General features: G+C 35.5%; 1 protein-coding gene across 11 annotated transcripts in view; it reads right to left on the bottom strand.

The window, feature by feature from the left end:
- LOC100114982 overlaps positions 1-20,282 on the bottom strand; it is a 361,219-nt gene that overhangs the window by 92,097 nt on the left and 248,840 nt on the right. For all 11 annotated transcript variants that reach the window (XM_032601291.1, XM_032601292.1, XM_031933482.2 and 8 more), the window contains 3 exons: positions 6,103-6,200; positions 5,684-6,044; positions 5,390-5,601 (listed from right to left, as the gene is read on the bottom strand). In XM_032601291.1, the coding sequence (XP_032457182.1) occupies positions 5,390-5,601; positions 5,684-6,044; positions 6,103-6,200 (671 nt within the window). The remainder of the gene's footprint in view (positions 1-5,389; positions 5,602-5,683; positions 6,045-6,102; positions 6,201-20,282) is intronic.

Here is a 20,282-nt window from a genome sequence, read left to right as displayed (position 1 = left end):
GATACTGACAGTTTGCTCTATGAAATTGGCTGTGATGATATTTACGCTTTCATCAAACGAGATATTCAGAACTTCGATACTTCAGATTATCCAGTGGAAAATATTTTTGGAATGCTTCATGTCAACAAGAAGATTGTCGGTCTAATAAAAGACGAGTGCTGTGGACAAATTATGACTGAGTTTGTAGAACTTTGCAGCAAAATGTATAGCGTGCGCAGGAACGGAGAAGATCACATAAAAAAGGTTAAAGGCGTGAAAAGCAGTGTCGTTGATAAGACAATTACTTTTGACAATTATGTTTGAGTGTCTAACAGATTATTCCACGCAGCATAGACAGCAGTGTAGCATAACATCAAAAGCTCATAGAGTGCAAACTGTTAGGCAAATGAAGCTAGCATTAAGCCCCTACGATGACAAGCGGTATTTAATTTCAGGAAAAACAGACGCTTTCTTGGGGGCATTACCAAATACTAAAGGATGATGTATAAGGCAATGTTATGAATATTGTAAAATAAATTTATTTTCATATATAACCATTTTACATATAACTGATCCCCACGCTTTTTCAATACTTTCTCTACGAGATAAATATCTGGATATTTAGCTTTTAGGAGTTCTTGCTCATAGAAACCATCAGCGATGGGTTGATCTTAATAGTCCTCGAGCTTGTAAGTTTGCACTGGATATGTTAGTACAACTTGACTAATGGTGAAAATCTCTGTTGACCAGTTAGGTGTATAATCCTTCTTAAATACTTGCTTCATTTTGCTCACCCGCACCTTATCCCCAACCTTAAATTTAGATTTTTTTCTACCTTCTTGGCGAGAAAAACGTTTGAGGAGTATAGCTTCATTCTTCTTGCTGACATCTTTAGGCTTCATCCCAATTGTGCGATGTTTGCTATTAATGTACTTTGTCAGTAAATCAGCTAAGATATCGAGCCATTTATACGTGCCTCTTAAACCAAATTGCATCCACATTTTGTTCTTGAGCGTACGGTTAAAACGCTCACAGATGTAAGCTTTGAGATTGCTGTATGTTGAGTAGAGATTGATGCCGTATTTTCTCATAAGGCTTTCGAACGAGGAGTTGTAAAATTCTTTACCTCGATCAGTATGCAAGTTTTTTGGCACAAGACACTGATCTAGAACAGACATCAGTGCACAACTTCGTTTCCAGTTTTCTGCTTCAAAGGTACGGCCCAAGCGTACCTTGAAAAGACATCGATAACTGTCAGCAGGTACTTTGTTCTTTTGTGCGTATGGCTGCATCTTCACCAGATCAGCTTGTCATGTCTCATCCAAGCCACGCATTATGAACCTTCGACGCTGATAATTACGCCGAGCTGGCTTATGAAGTTCCTCCACTAGTCTAGCTTTTTGATGTGTCATTATTATTCTGAGAATTTTTATGCAGAATCTCATATAATTCACTAATAGCCAAATCTATTTTTCTCAGTTTTTCCGCATTCTCATCTTTAACGATTTGTATAGCTAATTCTACAGCATCAATTAATTCTCTCAGGTCACTTGTAATCTCGTAAACACTGCGGATCTCCGTATGAATTAAACGTTGAAGGACTGATGAATTCACTGCATCGTTTGGCTGCTGAGATTCTGCTACGTTACACAACTTTTTGCCTCCAATGTCGAAGTGTTCGTCGGCAGTTAGTTTATAGCCAATACCAGGAGGATCACGACGACCTTTAGAGCAATTAGACTGACGTCTAAATATATCGACGATCATCTTGTTACTGACTTCAAGGCGTTTGTAACTATAGTTAATATATAACTTAAGCTTCCCGCAACTCTTTGACGATAGAATGAATTTCATTCAGATGGCTATTATTACCAGCTAAACGTTCAGCCATGAGCAAGCGTAAACGATCAACTAGTTCGTTGGGATCATTCCAGTATATGTAGTCCATGAGAGAGCCTTTTCTTGCAATTTTATATCAAGGTAGTAGCCCACTACCGGCCTTTCCTAAGCTTTGCACTTTGAATAGTGGAGTAATGATGGTATTATATTTCTTACTGTTTTGTTGACGTGTAGGCTGGTTGTAACTGTAATGTTTTCTATGTGCGTTTGTAGCTTCGAGAATCTGTTTATAATTTTGCAAATCATCAGGCTTAATCAATGTCTCATCCGGATGCAGTCTAAAAAGCAGCTCTTGCAATCCTTTAGTTTATCTTTTAGTTTTTCCTTTAGTTGCCAAATTCCAAATATCTAATCGAGATATCGTTGGCAATTTTGTCTCAACGACAACAGATACTTTGTTCATTTCATTGTCTTTGTCATCCACCTCATGACAATTTGGTTTCAACGACAGCAATCGCTTGTTCTTCATTTTACGCTCTTTCTCATCCTTACTATCCTCTTGAGCACTTTCGAATGTATCAACACTTTCATTGAGTAGCGTATCATTCTCATTATTTGGCTCATCATCATCAATAATATCATCGTCAAAACTATTTTCTTTTTTCAATTCTTGTTTAATATCTGGCTGAATCTCTTCTTTCACTCTGACCAGTTTCTCTAGCGGATCTACGATTGGCTTAAAAGTCTCACCCAAAGCTTTTTCCATGCTAGTTTTACCTTGCTTCAATAATCTATATTTTTATCTAATGGCTTTTCTAGCTTTGGTAATTTGCTGAAGAATGCCTTTTCACGCCGAAAGTCTGCCATGTTGACTCTTTGACGAATCGCAGTCTACTGCAACTACTCATATCTGCTTTACATTATATATTTGTGGCAAAGCATTCAAAACCTTTACTATATCGTCCATCATTGATGGTTCCCTCCTTATCGATAAAAAGAAATTCATATTTAGCATCTTTCCAGCATGCTGAGCATAAATATTTGAAATTTGTATATGTCATATCAGAATTCACATGATCATGTGTTTAAGATTTACGTCATCTTGGCGAAAAACTACCAACACATTCACGTTATCGCGTACCAAATGTTTTGGAACGTGAGCGTATGACTGACAGAGATAGAAGCAGTTTACGTTTTTATGTCTCCCCATGCAAAAGAAGGCTCTGATCTTGTCCTGTCTTTCACAGGTGACGTCGTCGAAAACCATAACTGAATAAGGGAGTACGTCGTCAGGTGTTACAACTGTATCGTGTATACTGAAAGGGAAGTACCGTATTCCAGGCAAAGATTGCAAAAGCTGCTCAAGGAATCTGTATTTTGGTTGTTTCAGCGACTTAGATGTACACGTTATCGAACTTGAGTCCATTGGGATGCGTAATAAGAGCGAGCAGAGTATTTGTTTTACCACAATTTGATGGTTCGCAAAATACTGCTCGTATATTGTCCAGTATTACTTCCCCGTGACGTTTCGGCACTTTCTGCTGCTCTATTAGCCTGATTTTGTGCGATTTGAAATCCATGTAGATGCTTTCTAAGTTTGGAAACGACTATCGCTGCAGCTATAAAACCTACGCTTATAAGCTATTAAAGTCAGTCGAGAGCTGTCCTCTCATGCATCATGATCGTGCATAAGCAGCGACGTCGCGTCGTAGAGGCCGTGATTTAATGAACACACTTATCAACAAACAAGTGGAGCTTCAACTGCCAGGATATCAGTACTGCGGACCTGATACTAAACTAGCAAAGCGATTAGCACGTGGGGATCCTAGAATTAATGGTCTCGATAGAGCTTGCAAAGAGCATTGCCTACTCACAGAATCGAGAAAACGTTGAAACAAGAAACGCTGCAGATAAGATTTTAACTGCAAAAGCCTGGCAGCGAGTCTGGGCGAAAGACACGGGGCTTGGCGAAAAAGCAGCTGTTCTCACCATAGCAGGCACGATGAAAGCAAAATCCAAGTTTGGTATGGGTCTAAAACGATGAACAAAGAAAAAAAGCCATCTATTTCACTGGCTAGAGTAATCAAAGCTGCTTTCACCTCTGCTATTCCAAGCAACAACTCTCGCGAAGTCATTCGTAGCGAACTCAAGGCTTCTCGTCAAGCTGTAAGCAAGGCTGGAGGGAAGAAATGTGTACGTGTTCCAGCTGAAAATGTGTACGTGTTTTAGCTTAAACAAACCTCATTCAAACTAACAAGCCACCCCACCCTAGCGAAAATTCCGTGATTGACCATATTAAATTATTGCCGTATTAAATATTAAGTCTTGGCAAGATCTGGTAAAGCTGCTATAATAGAATTACTTTTATCTAAGTTTTTATAAAATATATTGCATAGATTTTTAGGAGGTAATTACGGACCATTCTACTATTCTGAACGTAAAATTTCTAGTTCTTTTTATTTCTGCAAAATAAAAATAATGTTTCTATTAAAAAAATTAAAGCTGACCTTTAAATGACTTTGAAAAAAGAGTTTAAGGTCAAATCCAAGGTCACTCTCCGACTTCTTCTTCGATATCCTACAACTTTTGTCTCCACCTTTTTTTCGATTAGGGTTGTCCTTGATGAGTTATTAGCGGTGCTCGTTTAAATTGGGTTATCCTGTGTGTGTGTTATTTAAAGGAGTTACAAATAAGTTACAACAATGAACTCTTAGTCTACTTTTTGTCTCTACTTTTTATGCACATGTTACAAAAAAGTATATTTTTTCACAAAAAGAGTTTTTTTTGTCACATTTTGAAATTTTTGGCTTAATAACCATGAAAATGCAAAAATCGTTACATTCCTGATAAAAACTGGTGTGCACTGTGTACTAAGGACTAAGTGGACTACTTGACCTCGTGTAGTTGCTGAACTTGTTGTTGGCTCGCTAACACGCTGGTCTCTGACTCGTTATTCGGTCTAAAAAGCCCATTTCACGCCCTTGGCGTACAATATACTTTTCTCAACTCAGGCATGAAATGGACCCTTTTTCATGCCAGAAAGTAGCAAAGAGAATCGTGCATTTTGAGCGTGGTTGAAAAAGTTTGAGTTGGAACGGGGAGAAAAAAATTTCTCCTCGCTGAAGCGATCGAGCTGATTGAGAATCCAGATGTACAGGGGTGCGGATATTTTAACTTGACAAAATCGAAAATATAAACATTTTCAACTACATTGTGCACGACTCGAAATGCACGATTAGCTACGCTACTTTCATGCATAAAAATGGGTTGTTATATGCCCTCGTTGAGAAAAATACGGTGTAGGACATAAGAAAGCTATTTCAGACTCGGGTGAAGTGATTTCAGAACTCGTCTACATCTCGGGGCGCCTACGACGCCCTCGACTCCGACTCGTGCTAAACACCTCTACCTCGCCTAAAATCGATTATTTTCTCCTATTGTAGCACATTTTTGTACTATTTTTTAATGCAATTTTGCATATCACAAATAGATACTACCATAAATCTATCTCTAAAAAGAAACAAAATAGTTTGTTATACTAAATAAATTTAAAACTCACAATAATACATACCAACTTCGTGATCATCAGTTCCTCCTGTTCCAGCTGGTAGTGTATTTAGATTGTATTTATCCCTCATCAAATCTCCCGGTCTGTTTCGAGTCCAAAACTTAGATGTGTGATCATTACTACCAGAACATAGTATATGACCAAGCGGATGCCAAGCTAGAGTCCAAACTATACTATCATGCGCTTGCTCAATGGCACCTACTTCTTTATCCGCACTGAAGAGTCATACATATTATATGAGATAAAACAAATGTTTTTCAAAATTAATACATTATTTAAATTCAAGTTATACCGTACCCGACGTGCCAAAAAAGAATTGCTCCATCACTACCACCACTACAAAAGAGACCTTCATGACTTGGATGCCAGGCTACACTTGAAGCTTCTTTTTTGTGTCCACGAAATGTTTGCATTTCTTGACTAAGATTACGCAAATCAAACAATTTAAGTAAATGATCTCGGGAGGCTGTTACAAGCCAGTTACCATTTTCATTCCATTTAACATCCATGACAGTGGATTTATGTGCGTGCAAAGTTGCTAATGATTGTCCATTTTTGGGATCCCAAAGCTTTACTGGTTGTTGATTATCTTTGCTTCCTGATATGACCAAGCTTTTTTGTGGATGCCAATGAACGCATTTAACGTCTGCTCCATGTCCTAGGCAAATTTAAAAGTTAAGGCTATTTTATTTTGAAAATTTTAAAATAATATCTACCTCTTAAAATACGTTCTTCATGACATCGTAAAAAATCCCATATTCGCACAGTTCCATCGTCACTGCAGGTTGCTAATTTATGATCAGTTGGGCTAAAACTAACGATATTGAAATTATATTACTATTATATTATTTATTTAAAATTCAATCTATAGTTTATTAAAAGTTTTATTCGAAAATGAATTTTCAAAACTCAGGCATAAAATGGACCTTTTTTCATGTCAGAAAGTAGCATAGAAAATCGTTCATTTTAAGCGTGTGTAAAAAAGTTCGAACTCAAGCAGGGAAAAGTGGTCATTTTTGGAGAAAACAGGTCATTTTTCCCCGAGAGGAAAAATAGGCCATTTTTCCCGCTATTAATACATGTTTTTTAAGTTTTTGCAAATTTTATAAATTCTTTAAAATTGAATTTGAAACATTCCAAATAACAACTCTATTATGCACGACTTGAAATGCACGATTACCTACGCTTTTTTCTGCCATTAAAAAGGCCTTCTCATGCCCTCGTTATAAAAAATACGGTGTGTATCATGGGAAGAAAAGATATTTCAGACTCGGGTGAGGTGTTTTCAGAACTCGTCTACGTCTTGGGTGCCTACTTCGGCACCCTTGAATTCGAATCGTATTGAACATCTCACCTTCGCTTGAAATAGCCTTTTTTCTCTCCTTGATGCACAATGTACTATTATAGGTCACTAATAACAAAGTAACAACATGTTTGAAACGGTCACGACTCTTCTCGGTTCGTAGCGCGTATGAGATTTTAAATTTTAGAGAAGAGCAGTAATCATTTACTGATCTACGTCCGAATTTTGACAACAGATGATAAATCGTAAAGTAATTATATATATAGTAGTGTATTATTATTATATAAGACAGGTCCGGGAAACCAGGTAGTGGAAATTCATTTCAATAATAAAAGTTTCTATAACAAAATAAATATATTCAAATTATAAATAAGGATAAGAATATTGCATTAATTGTTGCATATATTTTGTGTCACAAAATAAATGAATAAATCCGCTTTGATTTTTACAAATAAGATTTTAAGTAGATACGCTTGAATTTGCGATATCTGCTCTATTTTGAAATTTTTATAAGTATTTGACAAGTCTTTGAATTTATGACAAGTGTAGGACTGATACGCTTTAAGATACGATATCGTGCCTGACTCGATATTTTATAAGTATAGAAACGATTCGAAATAATTCCAGTCGTTTATCTGCTCAAGGCGTGAGTTGCTCTTGAGAAGAAACTAGGCGCTTAAGTTGCGTTGGAGCTAGTCAGCTAATACGGGTGCGGGTCCTTTTATTGGCCACGGAGAGAACGGGAATCGAGCCGCCGGAAAAAATCACATTCATACTTGCACACACTCATTCACACCTATATACAAACATCATTTACACACATAATGCGCACGCCGCGCCGCCGCTCGCTCTCTACTCCAACTCTCATTATAATTGCGCTGCTGCGCTCACCGCTCGGTCTATTTAGATATAGGCGCGTGTTGCGCGCTCTCCCCGCTTTCTTGCTGCTTGCCGCTCGCTGGCTCGTGGCGCTGTTGTTGTACTGCTGCTTTGAGCTCAGCTGTCAGCTGTGGCGCGTAGCTTCGTATTGGGAGTGGGGGAGCATAAGATGCTATTGTATAATCTAAAATTTTGTTTCATATAATTTAGTATTTAATATTTATACATTTTTTTAAAATATTAACTTCTTTGAAACGGCAGCCCCACCAGGTAAATAAGAGAGCAGCAATGGCAAACTTATCGATGCCGGTAAGTTACCGACTACGAGTGCTAGTAGTCACAATGTACATAGTCCGCCTAAGCGTAGGTAGATGGCGCGCGAGCATATAGCATTGGAAAGAGGGAACGCTACGGGTATATAAGGAGCCCCGGGGCCAGTAACGAGCATTAATGATCTGGCTCTCGTTTTCAGTACTTGACAAAGGGTCGTTCTCGTCTCTTGCTCTGATCTACTCCTTACTTAGTGGTCTATGAGCCCACGGCTCTCGAAGAGTATGACTAGAGTCCACTTCCTCCTTCTGTAGATTCACAGAACCAAGTCTTATTGTAATCAATCGAATGAATAAATCAAAGAGCATATCAAACCCCGTTTGTTAAACATATTCACCCACTCTTTACCCTCATCAGGTATTCCCCCGGAATCAGGAGGGCAGTTGCTCTGTTTTTTATAGGTGGGGCCATCTGGTTGCAGGTTAGTAGTGTGATATTAGATTGAACTAGAGCATGTGTAGTAGATCTCCACTACTCCCCTCCCGATATACACGAGCAGTTCTCCTCTGGTGGCGCTCCCAATCCAGAGGATAGGGATCACTAAAAGACTTTCGGTTTAGCTGCTACTTTTCAAGTACATGTGGTGCCTTGAATCGTAGTAGTAGGCGCTACTTTTGCTATCGGAGTAACAGCTACTCCGATTTGGCGTCGCTCATGCGCTGAGTGTAGCAGCGGCTCCATCTACTCGCGGCCCTACTCAGCAGACGACATAACCTCAAAAAGCTCTCATGAACTATAGACAGATATCTCTTTATATTAATAAAAAATCTTCGCCGTCGCCACCGTTTCAGAAATTAGCTCCCCCTCAATTTCGGTTATTGGGTTGAAATTCTGCCTTTTTTCGTGTTAATTTTAACCCAACTTTCGTTATCGGGTTAATAATGAACGATTTTTACATAACTTTACTGTTTTTGGCTCCGAAATTTTGCATAGAATAACCTCACTACTATAGGTGCAATATCATTACAAGATGATCCCGGTCAAAATTTTACTAAAATTCGTTTTAATTCGTGCTAATTTGGATTAGTTGTCATTGAAACAAATAAATCTGGATTACTACCGATTTTTCTTACTGTACACTGAGAAAAATGTAGAGTTAGAATAGCCGTACTTTTTTCTGTGGTATTAGCCTTGAACGACCACAGCTGATTTAGCGGTGGACGCAGGCAGATTCTACCGGAGTTTGCAGTAGTCCAAGCTTGGCTCCTCCCCGCGCTATATCAGCCACGCCGAACACGTGAAGTTTTACTTATATGTTTATGTTTGTTAGCATATCATATCACAATGAGTGACTAATTCATAAGGGACCTATTGGTTTCGTGGAATTTGTAAAAGTTTTGCGAAAGGTTTGAGAATAAGTATTGCAATATGTACAACCTAACCTCTTAACTTCAAAATTTGTATACTTATGCTGAAGCACGAAATTTAAATAATTATAAATCAATGCATTGTTCAGCCATGAATATTGGTTTACAAGCCCTCAGAGTACAATGTGATATACCTGTAAAGTCTCTTGGCTTATCTGAAAGCCGTAGACCTGCATTGCTCTTAAAACTCGATGTTGCCGTAAGCTCGTCAGAGCAGGCTAAGTAAATCTGCTTTGGGATCATGAAAATTTACAAATACGATAAACTGTACTCTGACGACTTGTAAACGAATTTTCATGCCAAAACAATGAATCACTTATTAAATATTCGATTTTTATACTTATGCTTACTGCCAAGTAATAACAGCGGTAGTGCTAAGGCAGATTCAACCTTAAACCATTTGCTTGAGCGCTCCGGTAAAAATGCCGGAGTTTCCGGTTAATCCCACTCTACATTTCTCTCAGTGTAGTCATGGAATGCATTTTCGATGCATGTATCTAGGACTTCCTATATATGTTGATGGAAAAACAAAAAAATTACAATTATCATACTTTGTTTTCAAAATTTTCGAATTATATAAAACATTATTTGCATACATGATCTACCAAACCTTGATAACATTTAACGCGTAACTTTTTTTGATTATATCTTAGAAAATATAATCTATTACTTTCTAAAATGATGTCTGCTTGAATAATATATTGTTGTGTCAACCTACCACAATACAAAGTAGCGGAAAAATTTGATCTGGGTCTGTATGCTAATCTGTATAAATAAGACGTCTTGAGCTATTTTTATTTTGTTTGAATATTGGATTTCAACCTAAATCTACGGAAGGAAATATAATTGGAAAGATCATAGGGTCCAAATAATAAGAGAGCTTATTCACAACAGAAGTATTTTTAACTTCTTTTGGCAAATCTTTTAGATAAACGCAAAGAACGTAATTAGTTGGAATATCACAATCTTTGGGAATTATTAATGCCGCACATTCACGTGTAGAGGGTTTATTATATCTACGTCTGTCTTAATTTACGTTCCGTATAAAATAAAAGCAGTATTCAGTTAATGTTTCTGACTTGGTCATTTAAATTTTAAAATTTGTTTAAATATAGGTTATTATTAAGAATTTTAGAAATGATTGATTATATATATATATATATATATATAAATTATTTTTAAGTCTTATTCCAGTAGGTTCTGAATCGTCACATATATATATATATATATATATATATATATATATATATATATATACAAATTTGACCACAATGAGCTGTATCATTAAAAGTTTTATTTGTATAAGGTGATATATGACAAACTTGACCTAGCATTGTTAACTTATAAATTCCAGATTTGAATTTATTTATAACGTTTACTTTAAACGTAGCAAACGAGAAAATATTGCTGTTATAACGAATTAGATTTATAAATTTTCTATCATTAAATAATATATCTTTTAAACTATTATCATATTCACTGAGCGGTAGTAATATTACCTTACCATTATGACATCTTTTCTTAGAAAACTCTACGGACCAGTAAGAAGCATTGCAATAAGGACATACATAATCCATTTCACCAAAGTCTAAGTAAGAAAGTTTTGATGAAAATAGTTGATTCGCCCTTTTTATCTGGTGACGTTTATTAACACAATTGCTATTCCGATTTCATACTGTATCCTTAAATCTTATTTTCTCTAATCTAACCTCAGTCATCTTTTCAACAATGTCCTCAGACCTTTCCTTTTGTAATCTGACTTCGCTTATCTTTTTATCTTTTTTTATCTAAAGAATAAGAACTTATATTTTCTAATATGTCTTTTTTCCATTTTTATATTTAACGGGTTTCACTCATATTTTCAAGTCACCTTCTCTCTCTCTCTCTCTATCTGTCTGTCTCTCTCTCTCTCTCTCTCTCTCTCTCTCTCTCTCTCTCTCTCTCTCTCTCGTGATTGCAGCCTGGATTTAGTATCCCGCACGATGATTTATACATAAAAAATCGCGATTAAATTTCGAATTTAGTTTTATAGTAATAACCAAATTTTCTATGCGTATAGCATTAATAAATAACGAGTAAAACTTCGAATTTAACTAAAACGTAACCAAATTTTTGATGCGACATGAATACACATCTACCAAGAATTTGTTGTTATATGTTGTTAATACGATTGCTATGCATTGAGTTATAGGTAAGCACTGCAAGTTTTAACATAGAATATTTTCAAACATCAAATACAATTAAAATTATAACGGCACTAGAATTATTTTCAACTTAAAAATTACTACCTTATTTAAAATTGCAGGTTGACGAGTGAAGCGAGCAGAGGGTACCCTCCCTGGTATATATCATTTTTGATTTAATAATTTTGATTAAAAAGGCGATACATTTTTATATTTTAGCAGGAATTGATCGTTAAGTAATTAATAAGTTGTTTTTCGTTAGTATGCATATAATTTACTCTATGTTTATCGTAGGCTATACATATATCATCCTATATTATATAGTTGTAAGCGTGATTTACCCCCTCCACCCCCCCCCCATCACCCCCCTCCACTTCCCATCCACTTCCCCTCTACCGACCCCTCCACCATACCGTTACCACCATCCACTTCCCCTCCACCTTTCCCTCTACTTCCCCTTCACCACCCCTTTACCACTCCTTCACTTCCCCTACATTTAAATGTAACAAGAGAAATCATCACTGAGGCAGGTTTGACATCTAGACTTTATCGGCCAATACTCAACGGACATATGACATATCTCCGGCAAAGACAACGTTGTCGTAAATGCCTTATCACACATCAAAGCAATGACTACGCCGATTGACTACAGCGAGCTGGCGGACGCACAACAAGGCGATGCAGAGCTCCAAAAGATAAAGTCGACAGATCATGGCTTTCAAGTTAGGCTGGTGCAGATTCCAGAGACCGACGCGAAAACCCTGTGCGATGGGTCGACGAACAACACTGCGCAACTCTCCATAACGGAGACTTTCCGCAAAGCAGCATTCGACGCCATGCACAATCACGCTAATCTAGGTGTTAAAGCCTCTTTCAAGCGCCATGACAGAACGCTACATATTGCCGTCCATCAAGGCGGACTGCTAGACATGGGCACAAGTATGCAACAGTCGTAGACTTCCCGACACCTTACGTCACTAATCGGAGATTTCACGCCACCACCTGCCACCATCTGAAGTTCAGAAATACTGTCACACGTGCGTGGACCGTTACACGTGCTGGCCAGAAGCTTACCCGATACCGAACCAGGAAACCAAGACAGTCGCTCGCGCTTTCTACGCCAGCAGGATCAGCCGCTTTATCACATCGCGGCGCGTCACCACCGATCAAGGTCGGCAATATGAATCATACCCTTCTAATTGTTCAACCGATTAACCGGTACGACTCGCCTGCAAATGACCACTTACCATTCGCAAACAAACGGCACGGTGAACGACACCACCGACAGCTGAAAGCCGCCATCTTATGCCACCAATACAACACGTAGACGTAGGTTTTGCCCACCGTCCTCCTAGTCATACGAGCAGCGTGGAAGGATGATCTCAGCTACCTCAGTAGAATTCGTTTCATTGTAAACCTCTGCGTTTATATGAAGAGTTTCTTGCCTTCGACGAACGCCAGAACGGAGATCTGGCGTTTCTTATCAGGCAGCAGCGAGAATACCTGCATCTTTCGTTTTCGAGGACATGGCAACATCGGATCATGTATTCATACGTCTAGATCAGTCTGTTGTTGCCCTTTTAGCGGAGAGGTCGATAAAACATGAAAATATTTCAAAAGTAGAATTCTAATATTTTCCTAATTTACTTTTCCTTTTAAAGAATGATATTCCTGATTGTTTAATTATAGCCGACTCAGCAATAATAAAAAAGTTAGTTTAGCCTAAACCGATTTTTATATTGCCCCGATGTTTGTATATACAGTCTACGCATGCGCATTTTTGTATATGAATCGCCAGGACAGTGCATTTATAGCTCAGTCTGTTTTTGCCCTTTGAAGCGGAGAAGTCGGTATAACATGAAAATATTTCAAAAGTACAATATTAATATTTTTCTAATTTACTTTTCCTTTTAAAGAATAATATTCGTGACTTTAAAACTACAGCGGACTAATCATTAATAAAAAAGTTAGTTTAGACTAAACCGATTTCCATATTGCCCTGATATTTGTATAAGCAGTTTACGCATGCGCAACTTTGTATATAAATAGCCAGGACAGTGCATTTACAGCTCAGTCTGTTTTTGCCATTTGAAGCGGAGAAGCCGGTAAAACATGAAAATATTTCAAAAGTACAATTTTAATATTTTCCTAATTTATTTTTCCTTTTAAAGAATAATATTCGTGACTTTAAAACTACAGCGGACTAATCATTAATAAAAAAGTTAGTTTAGACTACACCGATTTCCATATTGCCCTGATGTTTGTACAAGCAGTTTACGAATTCGCAACTTTCTATATGAATCGCCAGGACAGTGCATTTATAGCTCAGTCTGTTTTTACCCTATGAAGCGGAGAAGTCGGTATAACATGAAAATATTTCAAAAGTACAATATTAATATTTTTCTAATTTAGTTTTCCTTTTAAAGAATAATATTCGTGACTTTAAAACTACAGCGGACTAATCATTAATAAAAAAGTTAGTTTAGACTACACCGATTTCCATATTGCCCTGATGTTTGTACAAGCAGTTTACGAATTCGCAACTTTCTATATGAATAGGCAGGACAGTTCATTTATAGCTCAGTCTGTTTTTGCCCTTTGAGGCGGAGGAGTCGGTAAAACATGAAAATATTTCAAAAGTACAATTTTAATATTTTCCTAATTTACTTTTCATTAAAGAATGATATTCGTGATTGTGTAATTATAGTGGACTCAGCAATAATAAACAAGTTAGTTTAGATTACATCGATTTTTATATTGCCCCGATGTTTGTGTATACAGTCTACGCATGCGCAACTTTGTATATGAATAGCTAGAACAGTGCATTTATAGCTCAGTCTGTTTTTGCCCTTTGAAGCGGAGAAGTCGGTATAACATGAAAATATTTCAAAAGTACAATATCAATATTTTTCTAATTTGCTTTTCCTTTTAAAGAATAATATTCGTGACTTTAAAACTACAGCGGACTAATCATTAATAAAAAAGTTAGTTTAGACTACACCGATTTCCATATTGCCCTGATGTTTGTACAAGCAGTTTACGAATTCGCAACTTTCTATATGAATAGGCAGGACAGTTCATTTATAGGTCAGTCTGTTTTTGCCCTTTGAAGCGGAGGAGTCGATAAAACATGAAAATATTTCAAAAGTACAATATTAATATTTTTCTAATTTACTTTTCCTTTTAAAGAATAATATTCGTGATTGTTTAATTATAGCGGACTCAGCAATAATAAAAAAGTTAGTTTAGCCTAAACCGATTTGTATATTGCCCCCATGTTTGTATATACAGTCTACGCATGCGCAACTTTGTATATGAATAGCCAGGACAGTGTATTTATAGCTAAGTCTGTTTTTGCCCATTCAAGCGGAGAAGTCGGTAAAACATGAAAATATTTCTAAAGTACAATTTTAATATATTTCTAATTTACTTTTCCTTTTAAAGAATGATATTCGTGACTTTAAAACTACAGCGGACTAATCATTAATAAACAAGTTAGTTTAGACTACACAGATTTTTATATTGCCCTGATGTTTGTATATACAGTCTACGCATGCGCATCTTTGTATGTGAATAGCTAGAACAGTGCATTTACAGCTCAATCTGTTTTTGCCCTTTGAAGCAGAGAAGTCGGTAAAACATGAAAATATTTCAAAAGTACAATATTTATATTTTCCTAATTTACTTTTCCTTTTAAAGTATGATATTCGTGACTTTAAAAGTATAGCGGACTAATCATTAATAAACAAGTTAGTTTAGACTGCACCGATTTCCATATTGCCCTGATGTTTGTACAAGCAGTTTACGAATTCGCAACTTTCTATATGAATCGCCAGGACAGTGCATTTATAGCTCAGTCTGTTTTTACCCTATGAAGCGGAGAAGTCGGTATAACATGAAAATATTTCAAAAGTACAATATTAATATTTTTCTAATTTAGTTTTCCTTTTAAAGAATAATATTCGTGACTTTAAAACTACAGCGGACTAATCATTAATAAAAAAGTTAGTTTAGACTACACCGATTTCCATATTGCCCTGATGTTTGTACAAGCAGTTTACGAATTCGCAACTTTCTATATGAATAGGCAGGACAGTTCATTTATAGCTCAGTCTGTTTTTGCCCTTTGAGGCGGAGGAGTCGGTAAAACATGAAAATATTTCAAAAGTACAATTTTAATATTTTCCTAATTTACTTTTCATTAAAGAATGATATTCGTGATTGTGTAATTATAGTGGACTCAGCAATAATAAACAAGTTAGTTTAGATTACATCGATTTTTATATTGCCCCGATGTTTGTGTATACAGTCTACGCATGCGCAACTTTGTATATGAATAGCTAGAACAGTGCATTTATAGCTCAGTCTGTTTTTGCCCTTTGAAGCGGAGAAGTCGGTATAACATGAAAATATTTCAAAAGTACAATATTAATATTTTTCTAATTTGCTTTTCCTTTTAAAGAATAATATTCGTGACTTTAAAACTACAGCGGACTAATCATTAATAAAAAAGTTAGTTTAGACTAAACCGATTTCCATATTGCCCTGATATTTGTATAAGCAGTTTACGCATGCGCAACTTTGTATATAAATAGCCAGGACAGTGCATTTACAGCTCAGTCTGTTTTTGCCATTTGAAGCGGAGAAGCCGGTAAAACATGAAAATATTTCAAAAGTACAATTTTAATATTTTCCTAATGTATTTTTCCTTTTAAAGAATAATATTCGTGACTTTAAAACTACAGCGGACTAATCATTAATAAAAAAGTTAGTTTAGACTACACCGATTTCCATATTGCCCTGATGTTTGTACAAGCAGTTTACGAATTCGCAACTTTCTATATGAATCGCCAGGACAGTGCATTTAGAGCTCAGTCTGTTTTTACCCTATGAAGCGGAGAAGTCGGTATAACATGAAAATATTTCAAAAGTACAATATTAATATTTTTCTAATTTAGTTTTCCTTTTAAAGAATAATATTCGTGACTTTAAAACTACAGCGGACTAATCATTAATAAAAAAGTTAGTTTAGACTACACCGATTTCCATATTGCCCTGATGTTTGTACAAGCAGTTTACGAATTCGCAACTTTCTATATGAATAGGCAGGACAGTTCATTTATAGCTCAGTCTGTTTTTGCCCTTTGAGGCGGAGGAGTCGGTAAAACATGAAAATATTTCAAAAGTACAATTTTAATATTTTCCTAATTTACTTTTCATTAAAGAATGATATTCGTGATTGTGTAATTATAGTGGACTCAGCAATAATAAACAAGTTACTTTAGATTACATCGATTTTTATATTGCCCCGATGTTTGTGTATACAGTCTACGCATGCGCAACTTTGTATATGAATAGCTAGAACAGTGCATTTATAGCTCAGTCTGTTTTTGCCCTTTGAAGCGGAGAAGTCGGTATAACATGAAAATATTTCAAAAGTACAATATTAATATTTTTCTAATTTGCTTTTCCTTTTAAAGAATAATATTCGTGACTTTAAAACTACAGCGGACTAATCATTAATAAAAAAGTTAGTTTAGACTACACCGATTTCCATATTGCCCTGATGTTTGTACAAGCAGTTTACGAATTCGCAACTTTCTATATGAATAGGCAGGACAGTTCATTTATAGGTCAGTCTGTTTTTGCCCTTTGAAGCGGAGGAGTCGATAAAACATGAAAATATTTCAAAAGTACAATATTAATATTTTTCTAATTTACTTTTCCTTTTAAAGAATAATATTCGTGATTGTTTAATTATAGCGGACTCAGCAATAATAAAAAAGTTAGTTTAGCCTAAACCGATTTGTATATTGCCCCCATGTTTGTATATACAGTCTACGCATGCGCAACTTTGTATATGAATAGCCAGGACAGTGTATTTATAGCTAAGTCTGTTTTTGCCCATTCAAGCGGAGAAGTCGGTAAAACATGAAAATATTTCTAAAGTACAATTTTAATATATTTCTAATTTACTTTTCCTTTTAAAGAATGATATTCGTGACTTTAAAACTACAGCGGACTAATCATTAATAAACAAGTTAGTTTAGACTACACAGATTTTTATATTGCCCTGATGTTTGTATATACAGTCTACGCATGCGCATCTTTGTATGTGAATAGCTAGAACAGTGCATGTACAGCTCAATCTGTTTTTGCCCTTTGAAGCAGAGAAGTCGGTAAAACATGAAAATATTTCAAAAGTACAATATTTATATTTTCCTAATTTACTTTTCCTTTTAAAGTATGATATTCGTGACTTTAAAACTAGAGCGGACTAATCATTAATAAACAAGTTAGTTTAGACTGCACCGATTTCCATATTGCCCTGATATTTGTACAAGCAGTTTACGAATGCGCAACTTTGTATATGAATAGCCAGGACAGTGCATTTATAGCTCAGTTTGCTTTTACCCTTTGATGCGGAAAACTCGGTAGAACATGAAAATATATCAAAAGTACAATTTTAATATTTTTCTAATTTACTTTTCCTTTTAAAGAGTAATATTCGTAACTTTAAAACTACAGCGAACTAATCATTAATAAACAAGTTAGTTTAGACCACACCGATTTCCATACTGCCCTGATGCTTGTACAAGCAGTTTAGGAATGCGCAACTTTGTATATGAATAGCCAGGACAGTGCATTTATAGCTAAGTCTGTTTTTGCCCTTTCAAGCGGAGAAGTCGGTAAAACATGCAAATATTTCTAAAGTACAATTTTAATATTTTTCTAATTTACTTTTCCTTTTAAAGAATGATATTCGTCACTTTAAAACTACAGCGGACTAATCATTAATAAACAAGTTAGTTTAGACTACACAGATTTTTATATTGCCCTGATGTTTGTATATACAGTATACGCATGCGCATCTTTGTATGTGAATAGCTAGAACAGTGCATTTACAGCTCAATCTGTTTTTGCCCTTTGAAGCGGAGAAGTCGGTAAAACATGTAAATATTTCAAAAGTACAATATTTATATTTTCCTAATTTACTTTTCCTTTTAAAGTATGATATTCGTGACTTTAAAACTAGAGCGGACTAATCATTAATAAACAAGTTAGTTTAGACTGCACCGATTTCCATATTGCCCTGATATTTGTACAAGCAGTTTGCGCATGCGCAACTTTCTATATGAATAGGCAGGACAGTTCATTTATAGCTCAGTCTTTTTTTACCCTTTGAAGCGGAGAACTCGGTAGAACATGAAAATATATCAAAAGTACAATTTTAATATATTCCTAATTTACTTTTCCTTTTAAAGGATGATATTCGTGACATTAAAACTACAGCGGACTAAGCATTAATAAACGAGTTAGTTCAGATAACACCGATTTTTATATTGACCTGATATTCGTATAAGTATTTTACGCATGCGCAACTTTGTATATGAATAGTCAGGACAGTGCATTTATAGCTCAATCTGTTTGTGCCCTTTAAAACAGAGAGGTCGATAATACATAAAAATATTTTTAAAATTTAATTTTATTATTTTTCTAATTTACATTTCCTTTTAAAGTATGATATTCGTGACTTTGAAACTACACTTTGTATATGAATAGCCAGGACAGTGCTCGTATAGCTCAATCTGTTTTTGCCCTTTGAAGCGGAGGAGTCGATAAAACATGAAAATATTTCAAAAGTACAATATTAATATTTTTCTAATTTACTTTGCCTTTTAAAGAATAATATTCGTGATTGTTTAATTATAGCGGACTCAGCAATAATAAAAAAGTTAGTTTAGCCTAAACCGATTTGTATATTGCCCCCATGTTTGTATATACAGTCTACGCATGCGCAACTTTGTATATGAATAGCCAGGACAGTGTATTTATAGCTAAGTCTGTTTTTGCCCATTCAAGCGGAGAAGTCGGTAAAACATGAAAATATTTCTAAAGTACAATTTTAATATATTTCTAATTTACTTTTCCTTTTAAAGAATGATATTCGTGACTTTAAAACTACAGCGGACTAATCATTAATAAACAAGTTAGTTTAGACTACACAGATTTTTATATTGCCCTGATGTTTGTATATACAGTCTACGCATGCGCATCTTTGTATGTGAATAGCTAGAACAGTGCATTTACAGCTCAATCTGTTTTTGCCCTTTGAAGCGGAGAACTCGGTAGAACATGAAAATATATCAAAAGTACAATTTTAATATATTCCTAATTTACTTTTCCTTTTAAAGGATGATATTCGTGACATTAAAACTACAGCGGACTAAGCATTAATAAACGAGTTAGTTCAGATAACACCGATTTTTATATTGACCTGATGTTCGTATAAGTATTTTACGCATGCGCAACTTTGTATATGAATAGTCAGGACAGTGCATTTATAGCTCAATCTGTTTGTGCCCTTTAAAACAGAGAGGTCGATAATACATAAAAATATTTTTAAAATATAATTTTATTATTTTTCTAATTTACATTTCCTTTTAAAGTATGATATTCGTGACTTTGAAACTACACTTTGTATATGAATAGCCAGGACAGTGCTCGTATAGCTCAATCTGTTTTTGCCCTTTAAAACAGAGAGGTCAATAAAACATGAAAATATTTCAAAAGTATAATTTTAATATTTTTCTAATTTATTTTTCCGTTTAAAGAATGATATTCGTGATTGTTTAATTATAGCGGCTCAGCAATAATAACGAAGTTAGTTTAAACTACTGAGATTTTTATATTGCCCCGATGTTTGTATATACAGTCTACGCATGCGCAACTTTGTATATGAATAGCTAGAACAGTGCATTTATAGCTCAGTCTGTTTTTGCCCTTTGAAGCGGAGGAGTCGATAAAACATGAAAATATTTCAAAAGTACAAT

Source organism: Nasonia vitripennis, assembly GCF_009193385.2.
Source record: "Nasonia vitripennis strain AsymCx chromosome 1 unlocalized genomic scaffold, Nvit_psr_1.1 chr1_random0004, whole genome shotgun sequence".
NCBI lineage: Eukaryota > Metazoa > Arthropoda > Insecta > Hymenoptera > Pteromalidae > Nasonia > Nasonia vitripennis.
This window is presented reverse-complemented; position numbering and strand designations above follow the sequence as displayed.